Source organism: Dendrobates tinctorius, unplaced genomic scaffold, assembly GCF_039654945.1.
Source record: "Dendrobates tinctorius isolate UK_male_01 unplaced genomic scaffold, ASM3965494v1 ptg000403l, whole genome shotgun sequence".
NCBI classification, from domain to species: Eukaryota; Metazoa; Chordata; class Amphibia; order Anura; family Dendrobatidae; genus Dendrobates; species Dendrobates tinctorius.
This window is the reverse complement of record NW_027362068.1, coordinates 450021-475085: the sequence shown is the minus strand read 5'-3', so window position 1 is coordinate 475085 and position 25065 is coordinate 450021. Positions and strand designations below refer to the sequence as shown.

The 25065-nt window shown below is 45.2% G+C and overlaps 1 protein-coding gene across 9 annotated transcripts in view; it reads left to right on the top strand.

The window, feature by feature from the left end:
- Positions 1 to 25065, top strand: part of SLC35F5 (solute carrier family 35 member F5) — a 172731-nt gene that overhangs the window by 78494 nt on the left and 69172 nt on the right. For 8 of the 9 annotated variants that reach the window (XM_073563838.1, XM_073563840.1, XM_073563833.1 and 5 more), the window contains one exon: positions 4942 to 5046. The exons of the other annotated variant lie outside the window; for it this stretch is intronic. In XM_073563838.1, coding sequence (XP_073419939.1) covers positions 4942 to 5046 — 105 coding nt within the window. The remainder of the gene's footprint in view (positions 1 to 4941; positions 5047 to 25065) is intronic. 9 annotated transcript variants of the gene reach the window in all.

The window sequence follows — 25065 nt, the reverse complement described above, 5'->3', positions numbered from 1 at the left end:
GTACAGTAGATTCAGGTCCTATATATAGTAGATCCCTCCGTCTGGTCTGCGACATTGTCTACATGTAGATCATACAGTACACAGTCATGTACAGTAGATCCCAATCCTGTATATAGTAGATCCCTCCGTCTTGTCTGTGACATTCTGTATATAGATCATACAGTACACAGTCATGTACAGTAGATCCAGGTCCTGTATATAGTAGATCCCTCCGTCTGGTCTGTGACATTGTCTACATGTAGGTCATACAGTACACAGTCATGTACAGTAGATCCAGGTCCTGGATATAGTAGATCCCTCCGTCTTGTCTGTGACATTGTCTGCATGTAGATCATACAGTACACAGTCATGTACAGTAGATCCCAATCCTGTATATAGTAGATCCCTACGTCTTGTCTGTGACATTCTGTATATAGATCATACAGTACACAGTCATGTACAGTAGATCCAGGTCCTGTATATAGTAGATCCCTCCGTCTGGTCTGTGACATTGTCTACATGTAGGTCATACAGTACACAGTCATGTACAGTAGATCCAGGTCCTGGATATAGTAGATCCCTCCGTCTTGTCTGTGACATTCTGTATATAGATCATACAGTACACAGTCATGTACAGTAGATCCAGGTCCTGTATATAGTAGATCCCTCCGTCTGGTCTGCGACATTGTCTACATGTAGATCATACAGTACACAGTCATGTACAGTAGATCCAGGTCCTGGATATAGTAGATCCCTCCGTCTTGTCTGTGACATTGTCTGCATGTAGATCATACAGTACACAGTCATGTACAGTAGATCCCAATCCTGTATATAGTAGATCCCTCCGTCTTGTCTGACATTCTGTATATAGATCATACAGTACACAGTCATGTACAGTAGATCCAGGTCCTGTATATAGTAGATCCCTCAGTCTGGTCTGTGACATTGTCTACATGTAGGTCATACAGTACACAGTCATGTACAGTAGATCCAGGTCCTGGATATAGTAGATCCCTCCGTCTTGTCTGTGACATTGTCTGCATGTAGATCATACAGTACACAGTCGTGTACAGTAGATCCCAATCCTGTATATAGTAGATCCCTCCGTCTTGTCTGTGACATTCTGTATATAGATCATACAGTACACAGTCATGTACAGTAGATCCAGGTCCTGTATATAGTAGATCCCTCCTTCTGGTCTGTGACATTGTCTACATGTAGGTCATACAGTACACAGTCATGTACAGTAGATCCAGGTCCTGGATATAGTAGATCCCTCAGTCTTGTCTGTGACATTCTGTATATAGATCATACAGTATACAGTCATGTACAGTAGATCCCATTCCTGTATATAGTAGATCCCTCCGTCTGGTCTGTGACATTGTATATAGATCATACAGTATACAGTCATGTACAGTAGATCCAGGTCCTGTATATAGTAGATCCCTTCGTCTTGTCTGTGACATAATGCATATAGATCATACAGTACAGTCATGTACAGTAGATCCCAATCCTGTATATAGTAGATCCCTCCGTCTGGTCTGTGACATTGTATATAGATCATACAGTATACAGTCATGTACAGTAGATCCCATTCCTGTATATAGTAGATCCCTCCGTCTGGTCTGTGGCATTGTATATAGATCATACAGTATACAGTCATGCACAGTAGATTCCGATCCTGTATAGTAGATCCCTCTGGTCTGGGATATTATGCATATAGATCATACAGTATACAGTCATGTACAGTAGATCCCGATCCTGTATATAGTAGATCCCTCCGTCTGGTCTGTGACATTCTGCATGTAGATCATACAGTACACAGTCATGTACACTAGATCCCGGTCCTGTATATAGTAGATCCCTCTGTCTGGTCTGTAACATTGTATATAGATCATACAGTATACAGTCATGTACAGTAGATCCTGATCCTGTATATCGTAGATCCCTCTGTCTGGTCTGTAACATTGTATATAGATCATAGAGTATACAGTCATGCACAGTAGATCCAGGTCCTGTATAAAGTAGATCTCTCCGTCTGGTCTGTGACATTGTCTGCATGTAGATCATACAGTACACAGTCATGTACAGTAGATCCCAATCCTGTATATAGTAGATCCCTCCGTCTTGTCTGTGACATTCTGTATATAGATCATACAGTACACAGTCATGTACAGTAGATCCAGGTCCTGTATATAGTAGATCCCTCCGTCTGGTCTGTGACATTGTCTACATGTAGGTCATACAGTACACAGTCATGTACAGTAGATCCAGGTCCTGGATATAGTAGATCCCTCAGTCTTGTCTGTGACATTCTGTATATAGATCATACAGTATACAGTCATGTACAGTAGATCCCATTCCTGTATATAGTAGATCCCTCCGTCTGGTCTGTGACATTGTATATAGATCATACAGTATACAGTCATGTACAGTAGATCCAGGTCCTGTATATAGTAGATCCCTTCGTCTTGTCTGTGACATAATGCATATAGATCATACAGTACAGTCATGTACAGTAGATCCCAATCCTGTATATAGTAGATCCCTCCGTCTGGTCTGTGACATTGTATATAGATCATACAGTACACAGTCATGTACAGTAGATCCCATTCCTGTATATAGTAGATCCCTCCGTCTGGTCTGTGGCATTGTATATAGATCATACAGTATACAGTCATGCACAGTAGATCCCGATCCTGTATAGTAGATCCCTCCGTCTGGTCTGTGACATTCTGCATGTAGATCATACAGTACACAGTCATGTACAGTAGATCCCGATCCTGTATATAGTAGATCCCTCCGTCTGGTCTGTGACATTCTGCATGTAGATCATACAGTACACAGTCATGTACAGTAGATCCCGATCCTGTATATAGTAGATCCCTCAGTCTTGTCTGTGACATTCTGCATGTAGATCATACAGTACACAGTCATGTACACTAGATCCCGGTCCTGTATATAGTAGATCCCTCTGTCTGGTCTGTAACATTGTATATAGATCATACAGTCATGTACAGTAGATCCTGATCCTGTATATCCGTAGATCCCTCTGTCTGGTCTGTAACATTGTATATAGATCATAGAGTATACAGTCATGCACAGTAGATCCAGGTCCTGTATAAAGTAGATCTCTCCGTCTGGTCTGTGACATTGTCTGCATGTAGATCATACAGTACACAGTCATGTACAGTAGATCCCGGTCCTGTATATAGTAGATCTCTCCGTCTGGTCTGTGACATTGTATATAGATCATACAGTACACAGTCATGCACAGTAGATCCAGGTCCTGTATAAAGTAGATCTCTCCGTCTGGTCTGTGACATTGTCTGCATGTAGATCATACAGTACACAGTCATGTACAGTAGATCCCGGTCCTGTATATAGTAGATCTCTCCGTCTGGTCTGTGACATTGTATATAGATCATACAGTACACAGTCATGTACAGTAGATCCCGGTCCTGGATATAGTAGATCCCTCAGTCTTGTCTGTGACATTCTGTATATAGATCATACAGTATACAGTCATGTACAGTAGATCTCATTCCTGTATATAGTAGATCCCTCCGTCTGGTCTGTGACATTGTATATAGATCATACAGTATACAGTCATGTACAGTAGATCCAGGTCCTGTATATAGTAGATCCCTTCGTCTTGTCTGTGACATAATGCATATAGATCATACAGTACAGTCATGTACAGTAGATCCCAATCCTGTATATAGTAGATCCCTCCGTCTGGTCTGTGACATTGTATATAGATCATACAGTATACAGTCATGTACAGTAGATCCCATTCCTGTATATAGTAGATCCCTCCGTCTGGTCTGTGGCATTGTATATAGATCATACAGTATACAGTCATGCACAGTAGATCCCGATCCTGTATAGTAGATCCCTCTGGTCTGGGATATTATGCATATAGATCATACAGTATACAGTCATGTACAGTAGATCCCGATCCTGTATATAGTAGATCCCTCCGTCTGGTCTGTGACATTCTGCATGTAGATCATACAGTACACAGTCATGTACACTAGATCCCGGTCCTGTATATAGTAGATCCCTCTGTCTGGTCTGTAACATTGTATATAGATCATACAGTATACAGTCATGTACAGTAGATCCCATTCCTGTATATAGTAGATCCCTCTGTCTGGTCTGTAACATTGTATTTAGATCATACAGTATACAGTCATGTACAGTAGATCCCGATCCTGTATATAGTAGATCCCTCAGTCTTGTCTGTGACATTCTGCATGTAGATCATACAGTACACAGTCATGTACACTAGATCCCGGTCCTGTATATAGTAGATCCCTCTGTCTGGTCTGTAACATTGTATATAGATCATACAGTATACAGTCATGTACAGTAGATCCTGATCCTGTATATCGTAGATCCCTCTGTCTGGTCTGTAATATTGTATATAGATCATAGAGTATACAGTCATGCACAGTAGATCCAGGTCCTGTATAAAGTAGATCTCTCCGTCTGGTCTGTGACATTGTCTGCATGTAGATCATACAGTACACAGTCATGTACAGTAGATCCCGGTCCTGTATATAGTAGATCTCTCCGTCTGGTCTGTGACATTGTATATAGATCATACAGTACACAGTCATGCACAGTAGATCCAGGTCCTGTATAAAGTAGATCTCTCCGTCTGGTCTGTGACATTGTCTGCATGTAGATCATACAGTACACAGTCATGTACAGTAGATCCCGGTCCTGTATATAGTAGATCTCTCCGTCTGGTCTGTGACATTGTATATAGATCATACAGTACACAGTCATGTACAGTAGATCCCGGTCCTGTATATAGTAGATCTCGTCATGTATTTATGGATGTGGCAGATCGGAGTCAGAAGCTTCTTCCTGTGTTGTCATTTCTGGGGTCTCTGTGTGATGTGGGGGCTTCTGCGTGCCTCTTGCCCCTCTTACTTTAGCTTATCGCCCCAGGTTCTCTGTGGTCGCTGCTCGGGGCCGTCCTCTACGCCGTCTACATCGTCATGATAAAGAGGAAGGTGGATCGGGAGGAGAAGCTGGACATCCCCATGTTCTTTGGTGAGTCTATTCTCAATGCTGACTGTAACCGGACCTCTGACCAGCGGTGAATAGTACCAGCGGACCCTGGTGGTCTCCGTCACATGTATATACTATATATCACTGACCAGCGGTTCCTGGTGGTCTCCGTCACATGTATATACTATATATCACTGATCAGCGGTCCCTGGTGGTCTCCGTCACATGTATATACTATATATCACTGGTCAGCGGTCCCTGGTGGTCTCCGTCACATGTATATTCTATATATCACTGATCAGCGGTCCCTGGTGGTCTCCGTCACATGTATATACTATATATCACGGATCAGCGGTCCCTGGTGGTCTCCGTCACATGTATATTCTATATATCACCGATCAGCGGTCCCTGGTGGTGTCGTCACATGTATATACTATATATCACTGATCAGCGGTCCCTGGTGGTCTCCGTCACATGTATATACTATATATCACGGATCAGCGGTCCTTGGTGGTCTCCGTCACATGTATATACTATATATCAATGATCAGCGGTCCCTGGTGGTCTCCGTCACATGTATATACTATATATCACTGACCAGCGGTCCCTGGTGGTCTCCGTCACATGTATATACTATATATCACTGACCAGCGGTCCCTGGTGGTCTCCTTCACATGTATATACTATATATCACTGGTCAGCGGTCCCTGATGGTCTCTGTCACATGTATATACTATATATCACTGATCAGCGGTCCCTGGTGGTCTCCGTCACATGTATATACTATATATCACTGATCAGCGGTCCCTGGTGGTCTCTGTCACATGTATATACTATATATCACTGGTCAGCGGTCCCTGGTGGTCTCCGTCACATGTATATTCTATATATCACTGATCAGCGGTCCCTGGTGGTCTCCGTCACATGTATATACTATATATCACTGATCAGCGGTCCCTGGTGGTCTCCGTCACATGTATATACTATATATCACTGATCAGCGGTCCCTGGTGGTCTCCGTCACATGTATATACTATATATCACTGATCAGCGGTCCCTGGTGGTCTCCGTCACATGTATATTCTATATATCACTGGTCAGCGGTCCCTGGTGGTCTCCGTCACATGTATATACTATATATCACTGATCAGCGGTCCCTGGTGGTCTCCGTCACATGTATATACTATATATCACTGATCAGCGGTCCCTGGTGGTCTCCGTCACATGTATATACTATATATCACTGATCAGCGGTCCCTGGTGGTCTCCGTCACATGTATATTCTATATATCACTGATCAGCGGTCCCTGGTGGTCTCCGTCACATGTATATACTATATATCACTGATCAGCGGTCCCTGGTGGTCTCCGTCACATGTATATACTATATATCACTGATCAGCGGTCCCTGGTGGTCTCCGTCACATGTATATACTATATATCACTGATCAGCGGTCCCTGGTGGTCTCCGTCACATGTATATACTATATATCACTGGTCAGCGGTCCCTGGTGGTCTCCGTCACATGTATATACTATATATCACTGATCAGCGGTCCCTGATGGTCTCCGTCACATGTATATACTATATATCACTGGTCAGCGGTCCCTGGTGGTCTCCGTCACATGTATATACTATATATCACGGATCAGCGGTCCCTGGTGGTCTCCGTCACATGTATATACTATATATCACTGATCAGCGGTCCCTGATGGTCTCCGTCACATGTATATACTATATATCACGGATCAGCGGTCCCTGGTGGTCTCCGTCACATGTATATACTATATATCACTGGTCAGCGGTCCCTGGTGGTCTCCGTCACATGTATATTCTATATATCACTGATCAGCGGTCCCTGGTGGTCTCCGTCACATGTATATACTATATATCACGGATCAGCGGTCCCTGGTGGTCTCCGTCACATGTATATTCTATATATCACCGATCAGCGGTCCCTGGTGGTGTCGTCACATGTATATACTATATATCACTGATCAGCGGTCCCTGGTGGTCTCCGTCACATGTATATACTATATATCACGGATCAGCGGTCCCTGGTGGTCTCCGTCACATGTATATACTATATATCACTGATCAGCGGTCCTTGGTGGTCTCCGTCACATGTATATACTATATATCAATGATCAGCGGTCCCTGGTGGTCTCCGTCACATGTATATACTATATATCACTGACCAGCGGTCCCTGGTGGTCTCCGTCACATGTATATACTATATATCACTGACCAGCGGTCCCTGGTGGTCTCCTTCACATGTATATACTATATATCACTGGTCAGCGGTCCCTGGTGGTCTCTGTCACATGTATATACTATATATCACTGATCAGCGGTCCCTGGTGGTCTCCGTCACATGTATATACTATATATCACTGATCAGCGGTCCCTGGTGGTCTCTGTCACATGTATATACTATATATCACTGGTCAGCGGTCCCTGGTGGTCTCCGTCACATGTATATTCTATATATCACTGATCAGCGGTCCCTGGTGGTCTCCGTCACATGTATATACTATATATCACTGATCAGCGGTCCCTGGTGGTCTCCGTCACATGTATATACTATATATCACGGATCAGCGGTCCCTGGTGGTCTCCGTCTCATGTATATACTATATATCACTGATCAGCGGTCCCTGGTGGTCTCCGTCACATGTATATATTATATATCACTGATCAGCGGTCCCTGGTGGTCTCCGTCTCATGTATATACTATATATCACTGATCAGCGGTCCCTGGTGGTTTCCGTCACATGTATATACTATATATCACTGACCAGCGGTCCCTGGTGGTCTCCGTCACGTATATATACTATATATCAATGATCAGCGGTCCCTGGTGGTCTCCTTCACATGTATATACTATATATCACGGATCAGCGGTCCCTGGTGGTCTCCGTCACATGTATATACTATATATCACGGATCAGCGGTCCCTGGTGGTCTCCGTCACATATATATACTATATATCACTGGTCAGCGGTCCCTGGTGGTCTCCGTCACATGTATATACTAAATATCACTGATCAGCGGTCCCTGGTGGTCTCTGTCACATGTATATACTATATATCTCTGATCAGCGGTCCCTGGTGGTCTCCGTCACATGTATATACTATATATCACTGATCAGCGGTCCCTGGTGGTCTCCGTCACATGTATATACTGTATATCACTGATCAGCGGTCCCTGGTGGTCTCCGTCAAATGTATATACTATATATCACTGATCAGCGGTTCCTGGTGGTCTCCGTCACATGTATATACTATATATCACTGACCAGCGGTCCCTGGTGGTCTCCGTCACATGTATATACTATATATCACTGATCAGCGGTCCCTGGTGGTCTCCGTCACATGTATATACTATATATCACTGATCAGCGGTCCCTGGTGGTCTCCGTCACATGTATATTCTATATATCACCGATCAGCGGTCCCTGGTGGTGTCGTCACATGTATATACTATATATCACTGATCAGCGGTCCCTGGTGGTCTCCGTCACATGTATATACTATATATCACGGATCAGCGGTCCTTGGTGGTCTCCGTCACATGTATATACTATATATCAATGATCAGCGGTCCCTGGTGGTCTCCGTCACATGTATATACTATATATCACTGACCAGCGGTCCCTGGTGGTCTCCGTCACATGTATATACTATATATCACTGATCAGCGGTCCCTGGTAGTCTCCGTCACATGTATATACTATATATCACGGATCAGCGGTCCCTGGTGGTCTCCGTCACATGTATATACTATATATCACTGATCAGCGGTCCCTGGTGGTCTCCGTCACATGTATATACTATATATCACTGATCAGCGGTCCCTGGTGGTCTCCGTCACATGTATATACTATATATCACTGACCAGCGGTCCCTGGTGGTCTCCTTCACATGTATATACTATATATCACTGGTCAGCGGTCCCTGGTGGTCTCCGTCACATGTATATTCTATATATCACTGATCAGCGGTCCCTGGTGGTCTCCGTCACATGTATATACTATATATCACTGATCAGCGGTCCCTGGTGGTCTCCGTCACATGTATATACTATATATCACGGATCAGCGGTCCCTGGTGGTCTCCGTCTCATGTATATACTATATATCACTGATCAGCGGTCCCTGGTGGTCTCCGTCACATGTATATATTATATATCACTGATCAGCGGTCCCTGGTGGTCTCCGTCTCATGTATATACTATATATCACTGATCAGCGGTCCCTGGTGGTCTCCGTCACATGTATATACTATATATCACGGATCAGCGGTCCCTGGTGGTCTCCGTCTCATGTATATACTATATATCACGGATCAGCGGTCCCTGGTGGTCTCCGTCACATGTATATACTATATATCACTGGTCAGCGGTCCCTGGTGGTCTCCGTCACATGTATATACTAAATATCACTGATCAGCGGTCCCTGGTGGTCTCTGTCACATGTATATACTATATATCTCTGATCAGCGGTCCCTGGTGGTCTCCGTCACATGTATATACTATATATCACTGATCAGCGGTCCCTGGTGGTCTCCGTCACATGTATATACTGTATATCACTGATCAGCGGTCCCTGGTGGTCTCCGTCAAATGTATATACTATATATCACTGATCAGCGGTTCCTGGTGGTCTCCGTCACATGTATATACTATATATCACTGACCAGCGGTCCCTGGTGGTCTCCGTCACATGTATATACTATATATCACTGATCAGCGGTCCCTGGTGGTCTCCGTCACATGTATATACTATATATCACTGATCAGCGGTCCCTGGTGGTCTCTGTCACATGTATATACTATATATCACTGATCAGCGGTCCCTGGTGGTCTCCGTCACATGTATATACTATATATCACTGATCAGCGGTCCCTGGTGGTCTCTGTCACATGTATATACTAAATATCACTGATCAGCGGTCCCTGGTGGTCTCCGTCACATGTATATACTATATATCACGGATCAGCGGTCCCTGGTGGTCTCTGTCACATGTATATACTATATATCACTGATCAGCGGTCCCTGGTGGTCTCTGTCACATGTATATACTATATATCACTGATCAGCGGTCCCTGGTGGTCTCTGTCACATGTATATTCTATATATCACTGATCAGCGGTCCCTGGTGGTCTCTGTCACATGTATATTCTATATATCACTGATCAGCGGTCCCTGGTGGTCTCTGTCACATGTATATTCTATATATCACTGATCAGCGGTCCCTGGTGGTCTCCGTCACATGTATATACTATATATCACTGATCAGCGGTCCCTGGTGGTCTCTGTCACATGTATATACTATATATCACTGATCAGCGGTCCCTGGTGGTCTCCGTCACATGGATATACTATATATCACTGGTCAGCGGTCCCTGGTGGTCTCCTTCACATGTATATACTATATATCACTGGTCAGCGGTCCCTGGTGGTCTCCGTCACATGTATATACTATATATCACTGATCAGCGGTCCCTGGTGGTCTCCGTCACATGTATATTCTATATATCACTGATCAGCGGTCCCTGGTGGTCTCCGTCACATGTATATACTATATATCACTGGTCAGCGGTCCCTGGTGGTCTCCTTCACATGTATATACTATATATCACTGATCAGCGGTCCCTGGTGGTCTCTGTCACATGTATATACTGTATATCACTGATCAGCGGTCCCTGGTGGTCTCCTTCACATGTATATACTATATATCACTGATCAGCGGTCCCTGGTGGTCTCCGTCACATGTATATACTATATATCACTGGTCAGCGGTCCCTGGTGGTCTCCTTCACATGTATATACTATATATCACTGATCAGCGGTCCCTGGTGGTCTCTGTCACATGTATATTCTATATATCACTGATCAGCGGTCCCTGGTGGTCTCCGTCACATGTATATACTATATATCACTGGTCAGCGGTCCCTGGTGGTCTCCTTCACATGTATATACTATATATCACTGACCAGCGGTCCCTGGTGGTCTCTGTCACATGTATATACTATATATCACTGATCAGCGGTCCCTGGTGGTCTCCGTCACATGTATATACTATATATCACTGACCAGCGGTCCCTGGTGGTCTCCGTCACATGTATATACTATATATCACTGATCAGCGGTCCCTGGTGGTCTCCTTCACATGTATATACTAAATATCACTGATCAGCGGTCCCTGGTGGTCTCCTTCACATGTATATACTATATATCACTGATCAGCGGTCCCTGGTGGTCTCCGTCACATGTATATACTATATATCACTGATCAGCGGTCCCTGGTGGTCTCCGTCACATGTATATACTATATTTCACTAGTCAGCGGTCCCTGGTGGTCTCTTTCACGTGTATATACTAAATATCACGGATCAGCGGTCCCTGGTGGTCTCCGTCACATGTATATACTATATATCACTGACCAGCGGTCCCTGGTGGTCTCCGTCACATGTATATACTATATATCACGGATCAGCGGTCCCTGGTGGTCTCTGTCACATGTATATACTATATATCACTGATCAGCGGTCCCTGGTGGTCTCTGTCACATGTATATACTATATATCACTGATCAGCGGTCCCTGGTGGTCTCTGTCACATGTATATTCTATATATCACTGATCAGCGGTCCCTGGTGGTCTCTGTCACATGTATATTCTATATATCACTGATCAGCGGTCCCTGGTGGTCTCTGTCACATGTATATTCTATATATCACTGATCAGCGGTCCCTGGTGGTCTCCGTCACATGTATATACTATATATCACTGATCAGCGGTCCCTGGTGGTCTCTGTCACATGTATATACTATATATCACTGATCAGCGGTCCCTGGTGGTCTCCGTCACATGGATATACTATATATCACTGGTCAGCGGTCCCTGGTGGTCTCCTTCACATGTATATACTATATATCACTGGTCAGCGGTCCCTGGTGGTCTCCGTCACATGTATATACTATATATCACTGATCAGCGGTCCCTGGTGGTCTCCGTCACATGTATATTCTATATATCACTGATCAGCGGTCCCTGGTGGTCTCCGTCACATGTATATACTATATATCACTGGTCAGCGGTCCCTGGTGGTCTCCTTCACATGTATATACTATATATCACTGATCAGCGGTCCCTGGTGGTCTCTGTCACATGTATATACTGTATATCACTGATCAGCGGTCCCTGGTGGTCTCCTTCACATGTATATACTATATATCACTGATCAGCGGTCCCTGGTGGTCTCCGTCACATGTATATACTATATATCACTGGTCAGCGGTCCCTGGTGGTCTCCTTCACATGTATATACTATATATCACTGATCAGCGGTCCCTGGTGGTCTCTGTCACATGTATATTCTATATATCACTGATCAGCGGTCCCTGGTGGTCTCCGTCACATGTATATACTATATATCACTGGTCAGCGGTCCCTGGTGGTCTCCTTCACATGTATATACTATATATCACTGACCAGCGGTCCCTGGTGGTCTCTGTCACATGTATATACTATATATCACTGATCAGCGGTCCCTGGTGGTCTCCGTCACATGTATATACTATATATCACTGACCAGCGGTCCCTGGTGGTCTCCGTCACATGTATATACTATATATCACTGATCAGCGGTCCCTGGTGGTCTCCTTCACATGTATATACTAAATATCACTGATCAGCGGTCCCTGGTGGTCTCCTTCACATGTATATACTATATATCACTGATCAGCGGTCCCTGGTGGTCTCCGTCACATGTATATACTATATATCACTGATCAGCGGTCCCTGGTGGTCTCCGTCACATGTATATACTATATATCACTGATCAGCGGTCCCTGGTGGTCTCCGTCACATGTATATACTATATATCACTGATCAGCGGTCCCTGGTGGTCTCCTTCACATGTATATACTAAATATCACTGATCAGCGGTCCCTGGTGGTCTCCTTCACATGTATATACTATATATCACTGATCAGCGGTCCCTGGTGGTCTCCGTAACGTGTATTTACTATATATCACTGACCAGCGGTCCCTGGTGGTCTCCGTCACGTGTATATACTATATATCACTGACCAGCGGTCCCTGGTGGTCTCCGTCACATGTATATACTATATATCACTGATCAGCGGTCCCTGGTGGTCTCCTTCACATGTATATAGTAAATATCACGGATCAGCGGTCCCTGGTGGTCTCCGTCACATGTATATACTATATATCTCTGATCAGCGGTCCCTGGTGGTCTCCGTCACATGTATATACTATATATCACTAGTCAGCGGTCCCTGGTGGTCTCTGTCACGTGTATATACTAAATATCACGGATCAGCGGTCCCTGGTGGTCTCCGTCACATGTATATACTATATATCACTGACCAGCGGTCCCTGGTGGTCTCCGTCACATGTATATACTATATATCACTGATCAGCGGTCCCTGGTGGTCTCCGTCACATGTATATACTATATATCACTGACCAGCGGTCCCTGGTGGTCTCCGTCACATGTATATACTATATATCACTGACCAGCGGTTCCTGGTGGTCTCCGTCACATGTATATTCTATATATCACTGATCAGCGGTCCCTGGTGGTCTCCGTCACATGTATATTCTATATATCACTGATCAGCGGTCCCTGGTGGTCTCCGTCACATGTATATACTATATATCACTGGTCAGCGGTCCCTGGTGGTCTCCTTCACATGTATATACTATATATCACTGATCAGCGGTCCCTGGTGGTCTCTGTCACATGTATATACTGTATATCACTGATCAGCGGTCCCTGGTGGTCTCCTTCACATGTATATACTATATATCACTGATCAGCGGTCCCTGGTGGTCTCCGTCACATGTATATACTATATATCACTGGTCAGCGGTCCCTGGTGGTCTCCTTCACATGTATATACTATATATCACTGATCAGCGGTCCCTGGTGGTCTCTGTCACATGTATATTCTATATATCACTGATCAGCGGTCCCTGGTGGTCTCCGTCACATGTATATACTATATATCACTGGTCAGCGGTCCCTGGTGGTCTCCTTCACATGTATATACTATATATCACTGACCAGCGGTCCCTGGTGGTCTCTGTCACATGTATATACTATATATCACTGATCAGCGGTCCCTGGTGGTCTCCGTCACATGTATATACTATATATCACTGACCAGCGGTCCCTGGTGGTCTCCGTCACATGTATATACTATATATCACTGATCAGCGGTCCCTGGTGGTCTCCTTCACATGTATATACTAAATATCACTGATCAGCGGTCCCTGGTGGTCTCCTTCACATGTATATACTATATATCACTGATCAGCGGTCCCTGGTGGTCTCCGTCACATGTATATACTATATATCACTGATCAGCGGTCCCTGGTGGTCTCCTTCACATGTATATACTAAATATCACTGATCAGCGGTCCCTGGTGGTCTCCTTCACATGTATATACTATATATCACTGATCAGCGGTCCCTGGTGGTCTCCGTAACGTGTATTTACTATATATCACTGACCAGCGGTCCCTGGTGGTCTCCGTCACGTGTATATACTATATATCACTGACCAGCGGTCCCTGGTGGTCTCCGTCACATGTATATACTATATATCACTGATCAGCGGTCCCTGGTGGTCTCCTTCACATGTATATAGTAAATATCACGGATCAGCGGTCCCTGGTGGTCTCCGTCACATGTATATACTATATATCTCTGATCAGCGGTCCCTGGTGGTCTCCGTCACATGTATATACTATATATCACTAGTCAGCGGTCCCTGGTGGTCTCTGTCACGTGTATATACTAAATATCACGGATCAGCGGTCCCTGGTGGTCTCCGTCACATGTATATACTATATATCACTGACCAGCGGTCCCTGGTGGTCTCCGTCACATGTATATACTATATATCACTGATCAGCGGTCCCTGGTGGTCTCCGTCACATGTATATACTATATATCACTGACCAGCGGTCCCTGGTGGTCTCCGTCACATGTATATACTATATATCACTGACCAGCGGTTCATGGTGGTCTCCGTCACATGTATATTCTATATATCACTGATCAGCGGTCCCTGGTGGTCTCCGTCACATGTATATACTATATATCACTGATCAGCGGTCCCTGGTGGTCTCCTTCACATGTATATAGTAAATATCACGGATCAGCGGTCCCTGGTGGTCTCCGTCACATGTATATACTATATATCTCTGATCAGCGGTCCCTGGTGGTCTCCGTCACATGTATATACTATATATCACTAGTCAGCGGTCCCTGGTGGTCTCTGTCACGTGTATATACTAAATATCACGGATCAGCGGTCCCTGGTGGTCTCCGTCACATGTATATACTATATATCACTGATCAGCGGTCCCTGGTGGTCTCTGTCACATGTATATACTATATATCACTGGTCAGCGGTCCCTGGTGGTCTCCGTCACGTGTATATACTAAATATCACGGATCAGCGGTCCCTGGTGGTCTCCGTCACATGTATATACTATATATCACTGATCAGCGGTCCCTGGTGGTCTCCGTCACATGTATATTCTATATTTCACTAATCAGCGGTCCCTGGTGGTCTCCGTCACATGTATATACTATATATCACTGATCAGCGGTCCCTGGTGGTCTCCGTCACATGTATATACTATATATCACTGACCAGCGGTCCCTGGTGGTCTCCGTCACATGTATATTCTATATTTCACTGATCAGCGGTCCCTGGTGGTCTCCGTCACATGTATATACTATATATCACGGATCAGCGGTCCCTGGTGGTCTCCGTCACATGTATATACTATATATCACTGATCAGCGGTCCCTGGTGGTCTCCGTCACATGTATATACTATATATCACTGATCAGCGGTCCCTGGTGGTCTCCGTCACATGTATATACTATATATCACTGATCAGCGGTCCCTGGTGGTCTCCGTCACATGTATATACTATATATCACTGACCAGCGGTCCCTGGTGGTCTCCGTCACATGTATATACTATATATCACTGATCAGCGGTCCCTGGTGGTCTCCGTCACATGTATATACTATATATCACTGATCAGCGGTCCCTGGTGGTCTCCGTCACATGTATATACTATATATCACTGGTCAGCGGTCCCTGGTGGTCTGCTTCACATGTATATACTATATATCACTGATCAGCGGTCCCTGGTGGTCTCCGTCACATGTATATACTATATATCACTGATCAGCGGTCCCTGGTGGTCTCCGTCACATGTATATACTATATATCACTGATCAGCTGTCCCTGGTGGTCTCCGTCACATGTATATACCATATATCACTGATCAGCGGTCCCTGGTGGTCTCCGTCACATGTATATACTATATATCACTGGTCAGCGGTCCCTGGTGGTCTCCTTCACATGTATATACTATAGATCACTGATCAGTGGTCCCTGGTGGTCTCCGTCACATGTATATACTATATATCACTTATCAGCGGTCCTTGGTGGTGTCATCACATGTATATACTATATATCACTGGTCAGCGGTCCCTGGTGGTCTCCGTCACATGTATATTCTATATATCACTGATCAGCTGTCCCTGGTGGTCTCCGTCACATGTATATACTATATATCACTGGTCAGCGGTCCCTGGTGGTCTCCTTCACATGTATATACTATATATCACTGGTCAGCGGTCCCTGGTGGTCTCCGTCACATGTATATACTATATATCACTGACCAGCGGTCCCTGGTGATCTCCTTCACATGTATATACTAAATATCACAGATCAGCGGTCCCTGGTGGTCTCTGTCACATGTATATACTATATATCACTGGTCAGCGGTCCCTGGTGGTCTCCTTCACATGTATATACTATATATCACAGATCAGCGGTCCCTGGTGGTCTCCGTCACATGTATATACCATATATCACTGATCAGCGGTCCCTGGTGGTCTCCGTCACATGTATATTCTATATATCACTGATCAGCTGTCCCTGGTGGTCTCCGTCACATGTATATACTATATATCACTGGTCAGCGGTCCCTGGTGGTCTCCTTCACATGTATATACTATATATCACTGGTCAGCGGTCCCTGGTGGTCTCCGTCACATGTATATACTATATATCACTGGTCAGCGGTCCCTGGTGGTCTCCGTCACATGTATATACTATATATCACTGACGAGCAGTCCCTGGTGATCTCCTTCACATGTATATACTAAATATCACAGATTAGCGGTCCCTGGTGGTCTCCGTCACATGTATATACCATATATCACTGATCAGCGGTCCCTGGTGGTCTCCGTCACATGTATATACTATATATCACTGGTCAGCGGTCCCTGGTGGTCTCCTTCACATGTATATACTATATATCACTGGTCAGCGGTCCCTGGTGGTCTCCTTCACATGTATATACTATATATCACTGATCAGCGGTCCCTGGTGGTCTCCGTCACATGTATATACTATATATCACTGACCAGCGGTCCCTGGTGATCTCCTTCACATGTATATACTAAATATCACAGATCAGCGGTCCCTGGTGGTCTCCGTCACATGTATATACCATATATCACTGATCAGCGGTCCCTGGTGGTCTCCGTCACATGTATACACTATATATCACTGGTCAGCGGTCCCTGGTGGTCTCCTTCACATGTATATACTATATATCACTGGTCAGCGGTCCCTGGTGGTCTCCGTCACATGTATATACTATATATCACTGATCAGCGGTCCCTGGTGGTCTCCTTCACATGTATATAGTAAATATCACGGATCAGCGGTCCCTGGTGGTCTCCGTCACATGTATATACTATATATCTCTGATCAGCGGTCCCTGGTGGTCTCCGTCACATGTATATACTGTATATCACTAGTCAGCGGTCCCTGGTGGTCTCTGTCACGTGTATATACTAAATATCACGGATCAGCGGTCCCTGGTGGTCTCCGTCACATGTATATACTATATATCACTGATCAGCGGTCCCTGGTGGTCTCTGTCACATGTATATACTATATATCACTGATCAGCGGTCCCTGGTGGTCTCTGTCACATGTATATACTATATATCACTGGTCAGCGGTCCCTGGTGGTCTCCGTCACGTGTATATACTAAATATCACGGATCAGCGGTCCCTGGTGGTCTCCGTCACATGTATATACTATATATCACTGATCAGCGGTCCCTGGTGGTCTCCGTCACATGTATATTCTATATTTCACTGATCAGCGGTCCCTGGTGGTCTCCGTCACATGTATATACTATATATCACTGATCAGCGGTCCCTGGTGGTCTCCGTCACATGTATATACTATATATCACTGACCAGCGGTCCCTGGTGGTCTCCGTCACATGTATATTCTATATTTCACTGATCAGCGGTCCCTGGTGGTCTCCGTCACATGTATATACTATATATCACGGATCAGCGGTCCCTGGTGGTCTCCGTCACATGTATATACTATATATCACTGATCAGCGGTCCCTGGTGGTCTCCGTCACATGTATATACTATATATCACTGATCAGCGGTCCCTGGTGGTCTCCGTCACATGTATATACTATATATCACTGATCAGCGGTCCCTGGTGGTCTCCGTCACATGTATATACTATATATCACTGACCAGCGGTCCCTGGTGGTCTCCGTCACATGTATATACTATATATCACTGATCAGCGGTCCCTGGTGGTCTCCGTCACATGTATATACTATATATCACTGACCAGCGGTCCCTGGTGGTCTCCGTCACATGTATATACTATATATCACTGATCAGCGGTCCCTGGTGGTCTCCGTCACATGTATATACTATATATCACTGATCAGCGGTCCCTGGTGGTCTCCGTCACATGTATATACTATATATCACTGGTCAGCGGTCCCTGGTGGTCTCCTTCACATGTATATACTATATATCACTGATCAGCGGTCCCTGGTGGTCTCCGTCACATGTATATACTATATATCACTGATCAGCGGTCCCTGGTGGTCTCCGTCACATGTATATACTATATATCACTGATCAGCTGTCCCTGGTGGTCTCCGTCACATGTATATACCATATATCACTGATCAGCGGTCCCTGGTGGTCTCCGTCACATGTATATACTATATATCACTGGTCAGCGGTCCCTGGTGGTCTCCTTCACATGTATATACTATAGATCACTGATCAGTGGTCCCTGGTGGTCTCCGTCACATGTATATACTATATATCACTGATCAGCGGTCCCTGGTGGTGTCATCACATGTATATACTATATATCACTGGTCAGCGGTCCCTGGTGGTCTCCGTCACATGTATATTCTATATATCACTGATCAGCTGTCCCTGGTGGTCTCCGTCACATGTATATACTATATATCACTGGTCAGCGGTCCCTGGTGGTCTCCTTCACATGTATATACTATATATCACTGGTCAGCGGTCCCTGGTGGTCTCCGTCACATGTATATACTATATATCACTGACCAGCGGTCCCTGGTGATCTCCTTCACATGTATATACTAAATATCACAGATCAGCGGTCCCTGGTGGTCTCTGTCACATGTATATACTATATATCACTGGTCAGCGGTCCCTGGTGGTCTCCTTCACATGTATATACTATATATCACTGGTCAGCGGTCCCTGGTGGTCTCCATCACATGTATATACTATATATCACTGACCAGCGGTCCCTGGTGATCTCCTTCACATGTATATACTAAATATCACAGATCAGCGGTCCCTGGTGGTCTCCGTCACATGTATATACCATATATCACTGATCAGCGGTCCCTGGTGGTCTCCGTCACATGTATATTCTATATATCACTGATCAGCTGTCCCTGGTGGTCTCCGTCACATGTATATACTATATATCACTGGTCAGCGGTCCCTGGTGGTCTCCTTCACATGTATATACTATATATCACTGGTCAGCGGTCCCTGGTGGTCTCCGTCACATGTATATACTATATATCACTGGTCAGCGGTCCCTGGTGGTCTCCGTCACATGTATATACTATATATCACTGACCAGCGGTCCCTGGTGATCTCCTTCACATGTATATACTAAATATCACAGATCAGCGGTCCCTGGTGGTCTCCGTCACATGTATATACCATATATCACTGATCAGCGGTCCCTGGTGGTCTCCGTCACATGTATATACTATATATCACTGGTCAGCGGTCCCTGGTGGTCTCCTTCACATGTATATACTATATATCACTGGTCAGCGGTCCCTGGTGGTCTCCTTCACATGTATATACTATATATCACTGATCAGCGGTCCCTGGTGGTCTCCGTCACATGTATATACTATATATCACTGACCAGCGGTCCCTGGTGATCTCCTTCACATGTATATACTAAATATCACAGATCAGCGGTCCCTGGTGGTCTCCGTCACATGTATATACCATATATCACTGATCAGCGGTCCCTGGTGGTCTCCGTCACATGTATACACTATATATCACTGGTCAGCGGTCCCTGGTGGTCTCCTTCACATGTATATACTATATATCACTGGTCAGCGGTCCCTGGTGGTCTCCGTCACATGTATATACTATATATCACTGACCAGCGGTCCCTGGTGGTCTCCGTCACATGTATATACTATATATCACTGTTCTGCGGTCCCTTGTGGTCTCCGTCACATGTATATACTATATATCACTGGTCAGCGGTCCCTGGTGGTCTCCTTCACATGTATATACTATATATCACTGGTCAGCGGTCCCTGGTGGTCTCCTTCACATGTATATACTATATATCACTGGTCAGCGGTCCCTGGTGGTCTCCGTCACATGTATATACTATATATCACTGGTCAGCGGTCCCTGGTGGTCTCCTTCACATGTATATACTATATATCACTGGTCAGCGGTCCCTGGTGGTCTCCGTCACATGTATATACTATATATCACTGGTCAGCGGTCCCTGGTGGTCTCCGTCACATGTATATACTATATATCACTGGTCAGCGGTCCCTGGTGGTCTCCTTCACATGTATATACTATATATCACTGGTCAGCGGTCCCTGGTGGTCTCCGTCACATGTATATACTATATATCACTGGTCAGCGGTCCCTGGTGGTCTCCGTCACATGTATATACTATATATCACTGGTCAGCGGTCCCTGGTGGTCTCCGTCACATGTATATACTATATATCACTGGTCAGCGGTCCCTGGTGGTCTCCTTCACATGTATATACTATATATCACTGGTCAGCTGTCCCTGGTGGTCTCCGTCACATGTATATACTATATATCACTGATCAGCTGTCCCTGGTGGTCTCCGTCACATGTATATACTATATATCACTGGTCAGCTGTCCCTGGTGGTCTCCGTCACATGTATATACTATATATCACTGATCAGCGGTCCCTGGTGGTCTCCTTCACATGTATATACTATATATCACTGGTCAGCGGTCCCTGGTGGTCTCCTTCACATGTATATACTATATATCACTGATCAGCGGTCCCTGGTGGTCTCCGTCACATGTATATACTATATATCACTGGTCAGCGGTCCCTGGTGGTCTCCGTCACATGTATATACTATATATCACTGGTCAGCGGTCCCTGGTGGTCTCCGTCACATGTATATACTATATATCACTGGTCAGCGGTCCCTGGTGGTCTCCGTCACATGTATATACTATATATCACTGGTCAGCGGTCCCTGGTGGTCTCCTTCACATGTATATACTATATATCACTGGTCAGCGGTCCCTGGTGGTCTCCTTCACATGTATATACTATATATCACTGATCAGCGGTCCCTGGTGGTCTCCGTCACATGTATATACTATATATCTCTGATCAGCGGTCCCTGGTGGTCTCCGTCACATGTATATACTATATATCACTGTTCTGCGGTCCCTTGTGGTCTCCGTCACATGTATATTCTATATATCACTGATCAGCTGTCCCTGGTGGTCTCCGTCACATGTATATACTATATATCACTGGTCAGCGGTCCCTGGTGGTCTCCTTCACATGTATATACTATATATCACTGGTCAGCGGTCCCTGGTGGTCTCCGTCACATGTATATACTATATATCACTGACCAGCGGTCCCTGGTGATCTCCTTCACATGTATATACTAAATATCACTGACCAGCGGTCCCTGGTGGTCTCTGTCACATGTATATACTATATATCGCTGACCAGCGGTCCATGGTGGTCTCCGTCACATGTATATACTATATATCACTGGTCAGCGGTCCCTGGTGGTCTCCGTCACATGTATATACTATATATCACTGACCAGCGGTCCCTGGTGATCTCCTTCACATGTATATACTATATATCACTGATCAGCGGTCCCTGGTGGTCTCTGTCACATGTATATACTATATATCGCTGACCAGCGGTCCATGGTGGTCTCCGTCACATGTATATACTATATATCACTGATCAGCGGTCCATGGTGGTCTTCGTCACATGTATATACTATATATCACTGATCAGCGGTCCCTGGTGGTCTCCGTCACATGTATATACTATATATCACTGATCAGCGGTCCCTGGTGGTCTCCGTCACATGTATATACTATATATCACTGATCAGCGGTCCCTGGTGGTCTCCTTCACATGTATATACTAAATATCACGGATCAGCGGTCCCTGGTGGTCTCCGTCACATGTATATACTAAATATCACTAATCAGCGGTCCCTGGTGGTCTCCGTCACATGTATATACTGTATATCACTGATCAGCGGTCCCTGGTGGTGTCCGTCACATGTATATACTATATATCACTGATCAGCGGTCCCTGGTGGTCTCTGTCACATGTATATACTATATATCACTGATCAGCGGTCCCTGGTGGTCTCCGTCTCATGCATATACTATATATCACTGATCAGCGGTCCCTGGTGGTCTCCGTCACATGTATATACTATATATCAATGATCAGCGGTCCCTGTTGGTCTCCGTCACATGTATATACTATATATCACTGATCAGCGGTCCCTGGTGGTCTCTGTCACATGTATATACTATATATCACTGATCAGCGGTCCCTGGTGGTCTCCGTCTCATGCATATACTATATATCACTGATCAGCGGTCCCTGGTGGTCTCCGTCACATGTATATACTATATATCACTGATCAGCGGTCCCTGGTGGTCTCCGTCTCATGCATATACTATATATCACTGATCAGCGGTCCCTGGTGGTCTCCGTCACATGTATATACTATATATCACTGATCAGCGGTCCCTGGTGGTCTCCGTCACATGTATATACTATATATCACTGATCAGCGGTCCCTGGTGGTCTCCGTCACATGTATATACTATATATCAATGATCAGCGGTCCCTGTTGGTCTCCGTCACATGTATATACTATATATCACTGATCAGCGGTCCCTGGTGGTCTCCGTCACATGTATATACTATATATCAATGATCAGCGGTCCCTGTTGGTCTCCGTCACATGTATATACTATATATCACTGATCAGCGGTCCCTGGTGGTCTCTGTCACATGTATATACTATATATCACTGATCAGCGGTCCCTGGTGGTCTCCGTCTCATGCATATACTATATATCACTGATCAGCGGTCCCTGGTGGTCTCCGTCACATGTATATACTATATATCACTGATCAGCGGTCCCTGGTGGTCTCCGTCTCATGTATATTCTATATATCACTGATCAGCGGTCCCTGGTGGTCTCCGTCTCATGTATATTCTATATATCACTGATCAGCGGTCCCTGGTGGTCTCCGTCACATGTATATACTATATATCACTGATCAGCGGTCCCTGGTGGTCTCCGTCACATGTATATACTATATATCACTGATCAGCGGTCCCTGGTGGTCTCTGTCACATGTATATACTATATATCACTGGTCAGCGGTCCCTGGTGGTCTCCTTCACATGTATATACTAAATATCACTGGTCAGCGGTCCCTGGTGGTCTCCGTCTCATGTATATACTATATATCACTGATCAGCGGTCCTTGGTGGTCTCCGTCACATGTATATACTATATATCACTGATCAGCGGTCCCTGGTGGTCTCCGTCACATGTATATACTATATATCACCGATCAGCGGTCCTTGGTGGTCTCCGTCACATGTATATACTATATATCACCGATCAGCGGTCCCTGGTGGTCTCCGTCACATGTATATACTATATATCACTGATCAGCGGTCCCTGGTGGTCTCCGTCACATGTATATACTATATATCACTGATCAGCGGTCCCTGGTGGTCTCCGTCACATGTATATACTAAATATCACTGGTCAGCGGTCCCTGGTGGTCTCTGTCTCATGTATATACTATATATCACTGATCAGCGGTCCCTGGTGGTCTCCGTCTCATGTATATACTAAATATCACTGGTCAGCTGTCCCTGGTGGTCTCCGTCTCATGTATATACTATATATCTCTGATCAGCGGTCCCTGGTGGTCTCCGTCACATGTATATACTATATATCTCTGATCAGCGGTCCCTGGTGGTCTCCGTCACATGAATATACTAAATATCACTGGTCAGCGGTCCCTGGTGGTCTCCGTCTCATGTATATACTATATATCACTGATCAGCGGTCCCTGGTGGTCTCCGTCTCATGTATATACTATATATCACTGACCAGCGGTCCCTGGTGGTCTCCGTCACATGTATATACTATATCTCACTGATCAGCGGTCCCTGGTGGTCTCCGTCACATGTATATACTATATATCACGGATCAGCGGTCCCTGGTGGTCTCCGTCACATGTATATACTATATATCACTGATCAGCGGTTCCTGGTGGTCTCCGTCACATGTATATTCTATATATCACTGATCAGCTGTCCCTGGTGGTCTCCGTCACATGTATATACTATATATCACTGATCAGCTGTCCCTGGTGGTCTCCGTCACGTATATTCTATATATCACTGATCAGCTGTCCCTGGTGGTCTCCGTCACATGTATATTCTATATATCACTGATCAGCTGTCCCTGGTGGTCTCCGTCACATGTATATACTATATATCACTGATCAGCGGTCCCTGGTGTTCT